The sequence below is a fragment of the Cydia amplana genome, chromosome 27 (genome assembly GCF_948474715.1).
Source record: "Cydia amplana chromosome 27, ilCydAmpl1.1, whole genome shotgun sequence".
NCBI classification, from domain to species: Eukaryota; Metazoa; Arthropoda; class Insecta; order Lepidoptera; family Tortricidae; genus Cydia; species Cydia amplana.
The window spans coordinates 6346705-6363439 of record NC_086095.1 but is presented as its reverse complement, the minus strand read 5'-3'; the positions used below and the strand labels follow the sequence as shown (position 1 = coordinate 6363439).

The following is a 16735-nucleotide window of genomic DNA, read 5'->3' as shown; positions in this document are numbered from 1 at the left end:
ATTTAATAAACAGTAACTTGGCCGACTTTTCTGGATCTCACGATTTCGTTATAGGTAATGACGAAATTACCTAGCACTTACGCTGCCGCTAAGACGTTCCTGTACCGACTTGTTCGACATCCGCATAAGCTCCGCATCGATTTTATGCGGATGCGGATGTTGAAAATAATGCGGAAGTTCCGCGGTTGCGGATGTTCGCAACATCCCTGATATGGAGTTATGGGGCGTTGCCAACTGCATTTGACATGGCGTTGAAAAGACTTGTAAGATTAAAGAGGGTTAATGAGGGACATGTCAATCTTACATAACATGAATGCGTGAAATAACACATGTTGAAAATTACTAGTCAGTTCAAGCATAGAGAAATAAGGATGTATGGAGTTACCACTCTTCCTTTACTTATATTTCTCTATGCCATTACTTATTCTGTGGTATAAGGATATTAATAAGAACAAATGTTTAAAACAAAACGTTTATTATATAATTAACGACTGTCTAACTACTATTTACAATTAAGTTCATATTTTCATTATACAACCTAAAGTCCCGTCTCCATATCGCGCGGCTAATCATCGAACATTGGCTCGCGCGGCAGCCGCGCGCAATGGCATAGAGAAAAAAATACATAGATTGCGCACTCCATACATCAGTTTTAGTACCAAAAAGACTATTAGCATCTAGCATCGAGTAGCGGAACTATCAGTACTGCTATTTGACAATAGATGTAGATGTAGCACCGACCGGAAAATCTTATGCTGTTGAGATAAGACTTTCCGGTCGGTGCTACATCTATTGTCAAGTAGCAGTACTGATAGTTCCGCTACTCGATGCTAGATGTAGACACTGAAATTAATAGTCTAACTGATGTATGGAGTGAGCACTCTTGTCTTATTATATTTCTCTATGGCAATGGATACCGGGCACATCGAGTTGGCTCGCGCGGCAGCCCGGTATCCATTGCGCGCGGCTGCCGCGCGAGCCAATGTTCGATGGTTTGCCGCGCGATATGGAGACGGGGCTTAAAATAATATTGGCATTTGAGTAGGTAAGGTACACTTAAGTATTATATGGTATTATATAACTGCAAAGTCATACCAAGATAAACCTGCAGCGAATTTTATAGAGAAAATAAAATAAATAAATATTTTATAGACAAAACGTTATTTTAAACGTCAAACTTATATGAAATTATGACGTATAACACAACTGTGCTATAGAAATCGCTGCAGACTTATAGTGGTCTGACTCTATATATCTTTCCCGTCCAACCCAGGGTCTCGACATCGGCCAGTCAAAATACGACCTTAAGGTTTCACGTTTAGAGTTTATAGTTTTGAGGTATTTTGCTTGGGATTAGATCGAGATGTACAGTCAACGCCAAAGATATGTTTACACTTTTGCACCTTACTCCTTTGTAATTTTCCCAGTTTATAGGTACCTAGTAGGTACCTTTATCATTACAGTACCCACAGGGGAGCAAAGATAAGTCCATTTTACGGTAACTATGTAGTGTTGTCTATGTACATGTACATATACTCAGGTCACTGACAATCCAACCTCTAGACTGAGCTTAGGCCAATTCTTTCATGAAACCGATGCTGCCAAAAATACGGGGGTGCGGGGGACGAGGTGAGCGAATCCCGTGCCGTGATTGGTCCGTTCAAAGACACGGACCAATCACGGCACGGGATTGACTCGAAGATGGAGTAACGCTACCGTATGTGTGGCAGAGGGGGTAGCGCGACTATGCTATGTCTAGAGGTTGGATTGTGTGTGACTTAGGTACATAATGTACAGTTTACAATTTTTTTTAATTAAGCAATTTAACCACAAAGCGCTATGGAAAACGGCGTCGCTGCGCAGTTGCGCCAGCGTTGCGTCGAGCAGCAGCCAAAGAGTCGACTATACGCCGACGCTCGGGAGACGCTAGTGTGGGGTGGCTCTGAGACTCGGATTTTTTTAGCGCAGTCTCGTAAAAATAGGTAGGGTTCTTCAAATTTAAACTCAAAAGACTCGAGTTCCTGCCAACACTATGTAAGACTACCTACAGTACACTCCGTGATTGTTGACCAACCATTTTAGCTAGGATCCTAAATGGAGCGTGACTGTACAAGTGTACAGTGAGCTGCCAAAATGCATGGAGAAATTATTAATGAATTCGTTCATAAAGTCGCCAGCACTTTTGCGGCTGATGGTACATATACATACTTGTTATCTATTTATCTATTTTTGTAATGACGGCGATACATTTTTCCCTAAAACATTTTCCTTATATTTCAACTTCTCAACATTGGTCGGGTCCGCAAGCAGTTTATCCTCCTGCCTTTCTAGCCTCTGGTCTTCTATCGCTTCTGCAATAATAAATAGTCTATGTCAGGAGTCGGGAACATTTCGGAAAAAAAAAAATTTTTTCAAGGAACTATCTGAATAACTTCCTCGCGTTGTCCCGGCATTTTGCCGCGGCTCCTGGGAGCCTGGGGTCCGCTTTGACAACTGAATCCCAAGAATTGACGTGGGCATTAGTTTTTACGAAAGCGACTGCCATCTAACCTTCGAACCTAGAGGCGAAACTAGGCTTTATTGGGATTAGTCCGGTTTCCTCACGATGTTTTCCTTCACCGAAAAGCGAATATCGAATGATATTTCGTTCATAAGTTCCGAAACTCATTGGTATGTACGAGCCGGGGTTTGAACCCGCGACCTCCGGATTGAAAGTCGCACACTCTTACCGCTACACCAACGCTTTTCTTTTAATAATAAAAATCAAACATGGGTGATATTCAAGAAAAAACGCTTATAAAACATTTTTTTTTATTCTAGCCTTCATCTTTATAAGTATCAGACAAAATAAAAAAAAAACAAAACTTATTCATAAATCCATTCTTCCACAGCTGGTTTCCATTTAACAAGTTCTTCATCTGAAAACCATAGAGCTATCTCTCTATTTGCTGTCTCCAGACTATCTGATCCATAGACTAAATTACAATTAACTTTAACGCAAAAGTCTCCCTTAATAGTCCCCGGCCGAAGTTTGGAAGTACCAAGCATTGCCTGTGCAGTCTTCACAGCATTTAGGCCTTCCCAAACCATAGGAACAACAGGTCCTGATATTTCCAATTTATAATCCTTGTAGTGTATCTGTAACTCTTCGGATTTCATCAGTTTTAGAGCGACCAGCTTTAGAACTTTGCTTTCGAATCGGTGGGTCACTGTGCCAATGATTCCTTGATCTAAACCATCGGAGGTGATCATGATGAATGCTCTTTCACTTCTGAATGGTTCTGGCATGAAGTTTGCCGATAATGAGAATTCTGATGGAAATAAGATCTTTTACACACACTTTTTATTTAGCTTTTGTTTTAAAGTCGGTAAGAAATTTTTCAAATCAATTTTAACCCTTTTTTCAATTTAATAAATAAATACGAAGAGCCATTTCTTACATGAAAGACACGTTTTTATAATACTAAAATAAATAAAGAAGAATAAATCACGAAATTGATGAGATTTAAATTTAGAGAGACTGGACCTTGGGCTGGGTCTAGGACACCAATAGACATTTTTCTAAGCCTCGCTGACTATAAAACTGGAAGCCCTTCAACCTGAGTAAGATATAAGGAGTACTTACTGTTATAAGGAGTGTATCTATCAGAGAAGTATCCCTCTAAGTTGTAGCCTACAACACCGATGATGGCTGCAAAGGGGAGTGTCAAATAGGGAGCATTGCTCCGGAGAAACTGCATTAGTATTGGCCACATCTGAAAAATTAAATTATTGTAAGTATAAGTATATTGTGTGTTCGATCAAATTAGTTTGAAATAATGTTGGTAATTCAAGGATAATGTTTATATATTGTCCCTGTAACAGTTCTTCTTTATCACTGGCAAATAATTATTTTATCAACAGCAGCTGATGTATGATTAAACACTGGTTAATATGAATTGTATAATAGATATGCAATACTAAAAAGCACGTTGTAAGAAATAAGTCTATTTATCTAATTTATTACTTGTTTTGTGCTATTATATCATTTACTTTTATAACTAGTAAACTTAGAAACATAACCTATGTTGAGGTTTTTTTAATAAATATTGAGTTGGAATTGTGGCTACTTACTGTGATTAGATTATAGGAGCGTGTCTATCGACTCTAAATAGTGATGTAAATAGCTAATAAACGTTTATTTATGCTGTAAAATAAACTTTGAATGAAAAATCGGCATAACCTTCTAAGACTTCAAAGTTGACACTATTGACATTTTTTTTTATTTTATGGCCTGGTTACGAGACCTTTAAGCCAGGACATTTTTTTAAACAATTATATTATGGTCTGGATGCGAGTCCTATAAGCCAACACTATTTACAGTTTTGAAGCGTTTTTCAACATTCGCCAATAACTTTTTTCCAGATGATATTAATGGATGTGCTAGCATAGAATAGCAGTTTTATCATGGTTTTATCGTATATGATCGTGTGTATTGTTTTAAAATACACATTTTTTTAAATTGTTTTGGTTTATTTTCAGTTGTTTCTGAACGCACTTAGTATGTCACTGTCAGTGTCAACTGTCAATCAACAAAAACAACCTCAAAACGATCTTCGCAGTTCTTCAAAGTGTATAAAATATGTTAAAACTGTGTTATTTATAGTATTAAATAGTTAAAACATTTATCAAAATGTCTCACACACAACTACTTACCGTCACAACCCGGCTATGTTGGTTAAATAGCATGAAATACGAGTGTAAATATTTACGTAATACAACCAAAGTTTTAGTAAGATATAAAGGCACAAATGCTGCTAGAAAGAAGACTGCGAGCTCTGTGTACCGTACTATGAACATATTCGACAGACAGGCGAAGATTCTTCAGCGGGAGCGGTCGGCGCAGAGGGAGGATTATCATTTGGCAGAATATATAAAAGAGGAGGTTGGGTGGCGTACGGCCGATAGAATATTGGATATTAAGAGGCTATTCAAAAACGCCGTGGAACTTGGTAAGTGGAGAAACCTCATAGAATTGAATTAATGTATAAATAGCTCTTTAATTCTTTTTTGCAGAAGAAAATTTCTGTAAGCTCCTGGTTTATTTTATCAGATTCAAAGTAAATAAGAAAGAAGTATGTGTACAATTGGAATGATGATACACGTTGAATTTATAACAAAATCTAGTTAAATAGATAGAAATTGAGCAATTTATCACAGTAAATTGGACACAATGTAGAAATCTTGACTTGTAAAACAACCAATTTTACTAATAAATAAATAAATCAATCAATCAACAAAAAAAAAAGATAAAAATTACAAGACCTCCAAAGTTTCAACATTTTAGTTTCTTTTTGTAATTTCCAAATTTTATGACTATACATCGGGGTTTTCGGTGCGGGAATGTTTTACACTAGCCAAATAACAGGTAAAAACTGTAAAAAACGATACTAATTTAACATTTCTAAGCACATTTGGACCTTACCTACGTTTAATTCATAGTTTGGTAATTATTTTACAACAAACAGTTACAAATACACGAAATCATTCCCGCACCGAAAACCCCGATGTATGTCTAAGACTGATAATATAGAAAAAAGAGTTCTTCCCTCCACCTTAATTTACAATCTGGTAATAATATTTTTACATCACCATTATCTTTCCCTCTTCGAAGAATCAATCGTGAAATCAGTTTTGCTTTTTGGCTGCGAGACTTGGAGAGTGACTAAGGGCCTAACGAATAAACTGCAAGTCTTCATCAACAAGTCCCTCAGGTCGATCCTTCGCGTTTTCTGGCCAAAAACGATTCGGAATGAAGACCTATGGAGTATATGCCGGCAAACACCCATTGGCGAAGAAATCGCGACACGGAAATGGAGACGGATAGGACATACGATTCGAAGAGGGGAAATGAATAACGCAACCATCGCTTTCGTTTGGAAACCGCCGGACAAAAGGAGCTGTGGACCCGGGCGCCCTGTACACTCTTGGCAACGGTCCGTCGCAAATGAGCTACGAGCAGTCGGGTTGAGCTGGAGCGAGGCCAGAAGGGTCGCTGAAGATAGGAAGGTGTGGCGCGAGCTTGTGAAGGCCCTTTGCACCTCTGGGGTGCCATAGGACAACAACAACAACAACAACAACCATTATATTCCAGGTGCTGGTCGCGGCTACGTGTCCAGACACCTTCTACCTGACTCCGTAGAGAAGGTCACACTCTGTGACACATCGCAGACACACCTCACCAAAGCTATCATTGGGGATGGAGTTCAGTTTGAGAAACGGGTTATGGACGAAGAGAATATTGATGTACGTATTAGAACAAATTAAATTATTTTTCAGAAAATATTTTAATTTGTTTTTATTTCAAGTAGACACACTACTATATAAATTATAAACTTAAATAAATGTCATATCCTAAGAAAAAGTGACCAAGGCCTCTAGTGCCCCAGGCTGGAATCGAACCAGCGTCCTCTGCTATAGCGGCAGGTATTGGATAGCAGAGGACGCTGGTTCGATTCCAGCCTGGGGCACTGGAGGCCTTGGTCACTTTTTCTTAGTATATGACATTTATTTAAGTATATAATATTGATGTAAGTTATAATGGCAGGGAATAGAACTTGATTTACCATCAGCATTCCTATTTTGAGATAATTTGGTATTTTAACCTACATCCTACATGTTTTCACTCAAACTTACACACACACGCGCACGCATGCACACACACACAAACACTACTCAAATTGAACTTTAATAATTTTGACGTGAAACGTCTTTAAAAACTCGTAGTAGAGGTGCCGGACCAAAAACCAAGTGTAACGAAAAGTGTTATGGCGCGGTGGCTTATATCTCTGTAACTGTATTACCTATATATTTAGTTATAACATCAATGTATAGAGGAAAGTAGCCATTACTCGGAAATGTTCCGCTGACATAGATGGCGCTGATTCTACGCTAGCAATAGGAGCTAAAATGACCCCTATTTTCAGTGTTCATTTAGTAATTACTCATCAGCCCATTAACCGATTTCGGTAAAATTGGAGTCATTTGATAGATCTTATTCCATTTTAACGAAATAGGAGAAAAATAAAACACGCGAAATTATAATAAGCTGCAAAAAGGTAAAAGAGTGACAGTTTTTACAGAAATTTTATCACTGCTCTTGTTTGAGGCCACTGTGTGCGAAAATTAAGGCGCAAAACTGACGCAAATTACCTGAAGTAGTAAGATAACGCAAATACGGTTCTTTACATATCACTTTTACTCTAGTGAAACCTGTTAATCTCCTCAAATAGTTCATTAGAATCTATGGCGGCGCGGCGGCGCGAGTTAGTAAGAATACGTAGAACGAACGTATGGCGGCTGCTTGACAATCTCGAGTTTCTATTCCTAATTACTATCTTAGTTGAGTACTTTCTGCTGTATGGGTCAAACAAATTTTAGAAAAGGTCACTTCTGTGGACAATACATTAAAAGGTAACGGCTCTGGTACGTATATATCCCGTTTTTCTCATCTGAGTCTCAAGAACTGAAAACATGTATTCCGCCTGTAAAGGTGCTGCGTAAAAAAATGATTTTAGATTCCCTTAAATTTGCGATGTCTACAGGAAAGACGCGAACAAGATTGCTATAAAACGTGTATTACCCGTATAAAATATCTATTCTCGTAATTTTGGTGTGTAATTTACAAAAAAATTGTACCTAATTATTACATTAATTACTCCAAAATGAATTGATCATTTATAATTAAACAGGTGTGACGCTGTAATTTATTATTTTAAAATTTCCCATAAATGCCGTGTTCATTTCTTAATCATTATCACCCCAAATAATCTTTACAGATAACATTTAAGATATTACTCATAATTATTAATTATTATAATACATCAAACTCCGCGAGATGCGCGACTTCGGTATTCAAACACAAAGCAATAGTACATAGTACATGTGTCTAACGAAATGCGAAGGCCGAAGGATGTACCTAAGTGGATGTACACAACACACATAAGTGTGTCAAAACACATCCTGGACGCTTCGGGCCTTCGGCCCTACGCGGAGCTCGGCCTTCGGCCTTCGCACTTAGACACTAATACTATTGTTCTGTGTTTAAGCTGGAAGTAATGACGGTCACATCATTGTTTATGTACAACTCCGTGCTAGAAATTCACAAGAAAGCAAGCACTCTACTTAAGCGTAGGCTTCGCCCGACCTTTAAGTGTGAAGGGCGCCGCAGGCGCCCTATACTTAAGAGCGCGCGAAGCGCGCTGAATGTCGGGCTTCGCCCGACCTTTAACTGAGAACGGCGCCGCAGGCGCCCTGTATGAAAGCGCGCTGAATGTCGGGCCTCGCCCGACCTTTAAGTGTGAAGGGCGCCGTGGGCACCCTGTATGTAAGAGCGCGCTTCGCGCGCTGAATGTCGGGCTTCGCCCGACCTTTTAGGGTGAAGGGCGCTCTGTATGTAAGAGCGCGCGAAGCGCGCTGAATGTCGGGCTTCGCCCGACCTTTAAGTGTGAACGGCGCCTACCTGTATTATGAAGGAGCGCGCGAAGCGCGCTGAATGTCGGGCTTCGCCCGACCTTTAAGTGTGAAGGGTGCTGCATTCTTTAAGTGTGACTAATAATGTTCATGTGCCAGCGGCACTCGGTCGGCCGTCGGCCTTGGCACTTACACATTTACTATTGTTCTGTGTTTAAGCACGCATCCTGGACGCTTCGGGCCTTCGGCCCTACGCGGAACTCGGCCTTCGGCCTTCGCATTTGGACACGTTTACTACTATGACGCTTCGGGCCTTCGGCGCTACACAGAGCTCGGCCTTCGGCTTTCTCATTAGCTATCCACACCAGTTTCACTTCAACCATTGCGGCTGTGTCCCTGACACAGCCTCTCAATTTTTTACATATTCAGCAGTACTTCAATAAGATTTCTTAGTCCCTTATTCATAAATTTTTACAAACTTAAATTTATCCCTTTCTTACAAATACAAAAGTCAAAATGACAGATTAAGACAAAAGATTAAAAGCTACTTGAGGCATAGAGAAATATAGTAAGACAAGAGTGCTCACTCCATACATCAGTTTTGGTACCAAAAAGACTATTAATTTCAGTGAGTTCGGTGCTACATCTATTGTCAAGTAGCAGTACTGATAGTTCCACTACTCGATGCTAGATGTAGACACTGAAATTAATAGTCTTTTTGGTACTAAAACTGATATGGAGTGAGCAATCTATGTATTTTTAACAAGCTTTTTTTTTTTTTTTTTTTTTTTTTTTTTTTTTTTTTTTTTTTTTTTTTGGTACTAAAACTGATATGGAGTGAGCAATCTATGTATTTTTAACAAGCTTTTATTAGGTCGACCTGTATGTAACTATGTAATGGAATCTTGCAAGTTAAATTTGATCCACTTCCCGGTTTCCAATTGAGCTGAAATTTTGCATACACATGTAAGTCGGGTGACAATGCAATATTATGGTACCATCGAGCTGATCTGATGACGGATACAGGAGGTGGCCATAGGAACTCTGTGGTGAAACAACGCAACCTAATTGTGTTAGGGGTTTTTAGAATTGTCTCGATGAGTATTAGTTGTCTGTCGTAAGAAAAGTACAGTCAGCGATAAAAGCTTGTACCAAAAATTAAATTTTTGCCAAAAACTTTTGGTACCAAAACTGATGTATGGAGTGAGCAATCTATGTATTTTTTTCTCTATGCTTGAGGCTTGCAGTGTGTTACGGAATAATCCTATTCAATCTCTGTGCAGTTACCCGAAGACAGTATGGACTTGGTGGTCTCATCATTGTGCCTCCACTGGGTCAATGACCTCCCTGGCACCTTTGACAAAATCATGAACGTGCTGAAACCTGACGGCGTAAGTACTCAAATCCCAGGGGCCCGTTTCTCAAAAGCTTGTAACTTGTAATCCAAGAGGATGTTACTTTTTGACACCTTTTGTTAGAAAGGGACTTCCACTTGTATATATCTGTTTATATCTCTAAACATAATGACAATTCCGTCACAATACATTTTCAATATTGCAAAATTCGTAAGGACTAACATTAATCACTTCCCATTAAGGCCCGACAATCTGCGATGTTTGAGAGACAGACCAAGGGGCAAACTAACTACAACAAAATGCAAACTAACCAAGTCTGCCAAAACCAGCTATGTAATCGGTCCGAAAATATACAATGCTATCCCAAATGACATACAAAACATAGAAAATAATAACTCATTTTATAGGAAATTAAAGAAATGGCTAATTAATAATGCTTTTTATGACATTCGAGAATTCTGTGACATTTAAATTGAATTTACTTTAGTTTAATTTTTAAATTTATGGCTATTTCTTATTCTAGTTAACCTGACATTGTATAATTTGTTTCAAAGTAAACTTTGCTCATTCTGTTATCAATAATGGAAAATGTAATTAAGAATAAGTGTTAATTTAATCTTATCTCTAAGTACCTACAATGTTTTGACGTGTAATGTATCCGTGCATATACGAAATAAAGAAATATGAAATATAAATATGAAATATTACAAGTTACAAGCTTTTAAGAAACGGGGCCCCAGGTAGGAAATGGTCTATGAATAAGAACCGGCCAAGTGCGAGTAGGACTCGCGCACGTACAGTTCCGTACCATTACGCAAAAACGGAATAAAAATCACGTTTGTATGGGAGCCCCACTTTTTAATTTTAATTTTTTTTTCTGTTTTTAGTATTTGTTGTTATAGCGGCAACAGAAATACGTCATGTGAAATTATCACGGTTCATGAGTTACAGCCTGGTGACAGACAAACGGATGGACTGATTTGAAAAACGTTACCACGCTTTTACGAGTATCATATCGGGTGATAAGTGTTTCATTTTGTGATTTAACCTGTACGATTTTCACACATATTTTTTTGTGATTTCATTAATTTTGTTTGTTTCACAGGCGTTCATAGCGTCTCTATTCGGCGGTGACACGCTTATGGAGCTACGGCAGTCTCTCCAACTAGCAGATACTGAGAGATTAGGGGGCATGACCCCTCACATCTCCCCTTTCGTACGGGTGAGGGACATAGGGGGACTATTGAATGCGTAAGTATGTAAACATAGCTATATTTACATCATAGCAAGTATTTTAGTATAACAGTAGCACACTCATGGAGCTATGACAGTCTCTCCAACTAGCAGACACTGAGAGATTAGGGGGCATGACCCCTCACATCTCCCCTTTCGTACGGGTGAGGGACATAGGCGGACTATTGAATGCGTAAGTATGTTAACATAGCTATATTTACATCGTAGCAAGTATTTTAATATAACAGTAGCACACTCATGGAGCTATGACAGTCCCTCCAACTAGCAGATACTGAGAGATTAGGGGGCATGACCCCTCACATCTCCCCTTTCGTACGGGTGAGGGACATAGGCGGACTATTGAATGCGTAAGTCTGTTAACATAGCTATATTTACATCATAGTAAGTATTTTAGTATAACAGTAGCACACTCATGGAGCTATGACAGTCTCTCCAACTAGCAGACACTGAGAGATTAGGGGGCATGACCCCTCACATCTCCCCTTTCGTACGGGTGAGGGACATAGGGGGACTATTGAATGCGTAAGTATGTAAACATAGCTATATTTACATCATAGCAAGTATTTTAGTATAACAGTAGCACACTCATGGAGCTATGACAGTCTCTCCAACTAGCAGACACTGAGAGATTAGGGGGCATGACCCCTCACATCTCCCCTTTCGTACGGGTGAGGGACATAGGCGGACTATTGAATGCGTAAGTATGTTAACATAGCTATATTTACATCGTAGCAAGTATTTTAATATAACAGTAGCACACTCATGGAGCTATGACAGTCCCTCCAACTAGCAGATACTGAGAGATTAGGGGGCATGACTCCTCACATCTCCCCTTTCGTACGGGTGAGGGACATAGGCGGACTATTGAATGCGTAAGTCTGTTAACATAGCTATATTTACATCATAGTAATTATTTTAGTATAACAGTAGCACACTCATGGAGCTATGACAGTCCCTCCAACTAGCAGATACTGAGAGATTAATAAAAAAAAATAATAATAAATAAAATAAAATAAAATTCATTTATTTCGAGTAACGAGGACTCATAATCACAATAATATACAATTATTGTGATTATGAGTCCTCGTTACTTACGATTAGGGGGCATGACCCCTCACATCTCCCCTTTCGTACGGGTGAGGGACATAGGCGGGCTATTGAATGCGTAAGTATGTTAACATAAAGTGTCATTCAATAGAACTTGCTAACTATGTAAACAAACCGCCATACTAAAATTGACACTGAATGTCAATTTACTAGTAACTTTTGTTTACATAGTTAGCAAGTTCTATTGAATGACACTTTAGTGATAATCACAGTTGTCAACTGTAACTATCACTTTAGTGATAGTTACAGTTGTAGTAAATTCGCTTGACTTCTTTTAGTTTTTTAGTATGACAACGCAAAACGACATAACTTCATAAGTATGGCATATGGCGAGAGGGGCAAAAGCGTGACAAAGGTCGGCAACGCGCATGTAACACCTCTGGAGTTGCAGGCGTCCATAGGCTACGGTGACTGCTTACCATCAGGCGGCCCGTATGCTTGTTTGCCACCGATGTGGTATTAAAAAAAAAAGAGTAGTCAGAAACAAGAGAAATAAAATAATTTAGACTCTTTTGCAAATCGGGCGAAAATTTAGGAGAATCATTTATCTAATGGGGCAGTTATTAGGCAAGTCTTTCTTGATAGACCTATTTAGAGAAGAGGAGTTATTCCCAAAGGTAAATTTTGCGAATGGGCCATTCATTAACAACCTAGCCACATACACATACATATAGGTAACTAGCGACCCGCCACGGCTTCGCACGGGCATAGAGAAAAAAATACATAGAGTGCTCACTCCATACATCAGTTCAGACTATTAATTTCAGTGTCTACATCTAGCATCGAGTAGCGGAACTATCAGTACTGCTACTTGACAATAGATGTAGCACCGACCGGAAAGTCTTATCTCAACAGCATAAGACTTTCCGGTCGGTGGCTACATCTATTGTCAAGTCTAATAGTAGTAAGTTGCTAATAGTCTTTTTGGTACTAAAACTGATGTATGGAGTGAGCACTCTATGTATTTTTTTCTCTATGGCACGGGTTACCAAATTATACATAAACATTCCTCTTGAATCACTCTATCTATTAAAAAAAACGCATCTAAATCCGTTACGTAGTCTAAGATCTAAGCATACATAGGGTCAGGGACAGACAGACAGCGGGAAGCCTTTGTTTTATACTATGTAGTGAAGTAAAGGAAGGCGGTTAAAAAAACGCGCGTTTATTCAGGAGCGGCTACACGCTACAGACCGTAGACGTGGACACAATCACAGTGTGGTACCCGAGCGCGTGGCACGTGATGCACGACCTGCGCGCGCTCGGCGAGGCAAACGCCGCGTTTAACCGCCCGCTGCGGCTGAACCGCGACGTGCAGTTTGCCGCCGCGGCAATTTACGAAGAGATGTACGGGAAGGTGAGTGTCATCGTAGGGTAAACTAAAAACCCGATCAAGTGCGAGTCGGACTCGCATTTCAAGGGTTCCGTACATTAAGTCCGACTCACGCTTGACTGCTCATTTCTGATAGGTTTTCCTGTCATCTATAGGTAAAGAACTATTTTGTGTATTTTTTTTAAATTTTAGACCCAGTAGTTTCGTAGATAAGGGGGGGGAATGGTAATTTTTTGCCTATTTTCTTGAATAACTGGCCTCCATATTTAAAATTAATTTGTTTACGTTACACGTCCATCTTTGGGTCATAAACAGGCCTCGGAGTTTTTTTAGCACGGTAAGACTAAGGAGAGCTATGGAGTCTTTGTTAACATTAAAATTAAGTTCATACTCATACTCATCCTCATTAATTAAGTACAAGTAAATTATGTACAGCTCTAGACCTAATAAATATCAGCGATCATCACAATAACGAAATACGTAACTATATATTCATGACATAATGTGACATCTGATTTACTCATACACATATTTAGGTAAAGAGGTTTAATCATAAGTGGCCTATCACTTAAAAAAGTACTTAAGACATGCAACCTATGATTATAAACATTGGTAATACGTATTCGACATATTAAAACGATATTCCATAGATATTAAAACTGTTTATTATTCATTAAGGTTGATATAGAGCTACAATATTTTAGAATAGTTATGCGTTACTCTTCCTTACGTCTACAAAACAGTTCGTTCACACATAATGGGCAGTATAAACGTCGTAAGTCGCATTCATGGGCATCATTTTCAAGACACCAATATCAATATCTTAACAGTAATTATAGTATGTAGGTACGTTAAGTACTTAAATAAAATATTGGAGCGATGACACTGCAATATGCGTAATATAATAATATTAACATACACATATACATATTATATTATTGGGCATCATTTTCAAGACACCAATATCCTTATCTTAACAGTAATTATAGTATGTAGGTACGTTAAGTACTTAAATAAAATATTGGAGCGATGACACTGCAATATGGGTAATATAATAATATTAACATACACATATACATATTATTACTTTTTTATAATATAACTTTTAATTAAATATATGTAAACAGAATTAATTACATATAAGTAGTCTAAGTATATATGTGTGCCAAATTTCAACTTAATTGGGCCAGTAGTTTCGGAGAAAACAAGGCTGTGACAACGGGACGGTTTCGTTTTTTCCTTTTGAGGTACGGAACCCTAAAAACCGGTCAAGTGCGAGTCGGACTCGCGTTCCAAGGGTTCCGTCGTCCGGCCTGGGAACGAAATCATAAAATACCCGATAGTCGGGTTTTCGGCACTGAATGTGTTAATACCAAAATCGCATAATTTCCGACTCTGACAGATGGATTAATCCGAATTTGATTGAAGTTAAGCGTCAAATATGGCCTACTTTAACCTCCTGAGACTAAATGTACATTAAAATGTACATATTCGTGCAATCTAATTTGAACCTTACATGAACCAGATAAAGTTGCATTTCTTTTGTTAGATTGCTTTTTAAAACAAACTAAATTCAGTAAGAAGTGCATATACTTGGAAAAATTCGACCTATGCCGCTGTGGCCCGGTGGCCGAGTGGTAACAGGCACCTGCCGCGATAGCAGAGGACGCTGGTTCGATTCCAGCCTGGGGCACTGGAGGCCTTGGTCACTTTTTCTTAGTATATGACATTTAAAATTTTATATTAAAGGAAAAAATGGAAAAATTACGCTTCCGGCAGGACTTGAACCCGCAACCTCCGCAATCCGTGCGTTAGCTCTGCCAATTGAGCTACGGAAGCCTACCAGAATCTTGCGAATTTTTCCATTCCTTCCCTCATGCATACACGCCTTTGGGGTGGCGTATAGCGACATCTACCGAGAGACGATTACATCTTTTTAACGGCACCGGAGTCTCAAGTTGCATTGAGAATTCACCAGTAACAATGTGCTAACCCGTACTAAATCAATTTTTTAAACATGCAGATTACGTCTGCGAGCGATATTCCAAATTTTATATTAAAGGAAAAATTGGAAAAAATTTAAAAAAAAATTTAAAAAATTGATTTAGTACGGGTTAGCACATTGTTACTGGTGAATTCTCAATGCAACTTGAGACTCCGGTGCCGTTAAAAAGATGTAATCGTCTCTCGGTAGATGTCGCTATACGCCACCCCAAAGGCGTGTATGCATGAGGGAAGGAATGGAAAAATTCGCAAGATTCTGGTAGGCTTTCGTAGCTCAATTGGCAGAGCTAACGCACGGATTGCGGAGGTTGCGGGTTCAAGTCCTGCCGGAAGCGTAATTTTTCCATTTTTTCCTTTAATATAAAATTTGGAATATCGCTCGCAGACGTAATCTGCATGTTTAAAAAATTGATTTATATGACATTTATTTAAGTTTAAAACGAAATTCGCTCTGATTTACATGTAATCAAAATTAAAAATTAGTAAACTTTATATGGTGGGTCCATAGACTAGGAATCCTCTAGACGGAATTTAGAGCAATTATTTCATGAAACCGATGCTGCCAAAAATACTGGGGTGCGGGGGACGAGGTGAGCGAGTCCCGTGCCGTGATTGGTCCGTTCAAACACACGGACGTCACACAAAGACACTTTCACTCGAAAATGGAGTAAACCTACCGTATATTTGTGGCAGAGGGGCGCTACTATGCTCAGTCTAGACGATGTCTTGTCTATGCGTGGGTCTTACGAGGCTAAATGTGACGTTACTATGAAAAGGCACCTTATTATCTATGGCGCTTACGCCATTATTAACGACGCTCCGATATAAATACAATGCCGCGCGACGCTGTGCCGCGGAAGCGCCATCGACAATAACGTCCCCTTTCATAGATAAGGCCCCAAATAATGACTGATTTCAGGACTTACCCGAACACAAGTCCCACGGGGTCCCCGTGACCTTCGAGATCGTGAACCTGCTCGGCTGGAAACCCTCCCCCGACCAGCCGCAGCCCCTGCCCCGGGGCTCCGGGCAGCTGTCTCTGAAGGACCTGCACCGGATTGATGAAATAGTTAAAGATGTGAAAACTGTTGAACTAAGTGATGAAGATAAGAAATAAATTGATGAATGTGTTTCGTTTGTTTAATTTAAGAGAAAAGTTTGTCTCCCATGCACGATAGAAAGATATGCAATCCTAACAGAGAATGTACTGACTATATTTTATTTAACACCT

At 39.2% G+C, this 16735-nt stretch overlaps 2 protein-coding genes across 2 annotated transcripts; one reads left to right on the top strand and one right to left on the bottom strand.

Moving 5' to 3' along the window:
- Positions 1 to 2223: 2223 nt before the first annotated feature.
- LOC134660428 (small integral membrane protein 12) lies at positions 2224 to 4243 on the bottom strand. Its single transcript, XM_063516170.1, has 3 exons — positions 4114 to 4243; positions 3626 to 3755; positions 2224 to 2351 (listed from the first exon to the last, which is right to left on the bottom strand). The coding sequence occupies exons 2-3, from the start codon at positions 3753 to 3755 to the stop codon at positions 2224 to 2226; spliced, it is 258 nt and encodes an 85-aa protein (XP_063372240.1). The 5' UTR covers positions 4114 to 4243.
- A 334-nt stretch (positions 4244 to 4577) lies between these two features.
- On the top strand, positions 4578 to 16621 carry LOC134660535 (arginine-hydroxylase NDUFAF5, mitochondrial). Its single transcript, XM_063516312.1, has 6 exons — positions 4578 to 4991; positions 6134 to 6285; positions 9735 to 9842; positions 10912 to 11057; positions 13341 to 13524; positions 16424 to 16621. The coding sequence occupies exons 1-6, from the start codon at positions 4673 to 4675 to the stop codon at positions 16619 to 16621; spliced, it is 1107 nt and encodes a 368-aa protein (XP_063372382.1). The 5' UTR covers positions 4578 to 4672.
- The last annotated feature ends 114 nt before the right edge of the window (positions 16622 to 16735 follow it).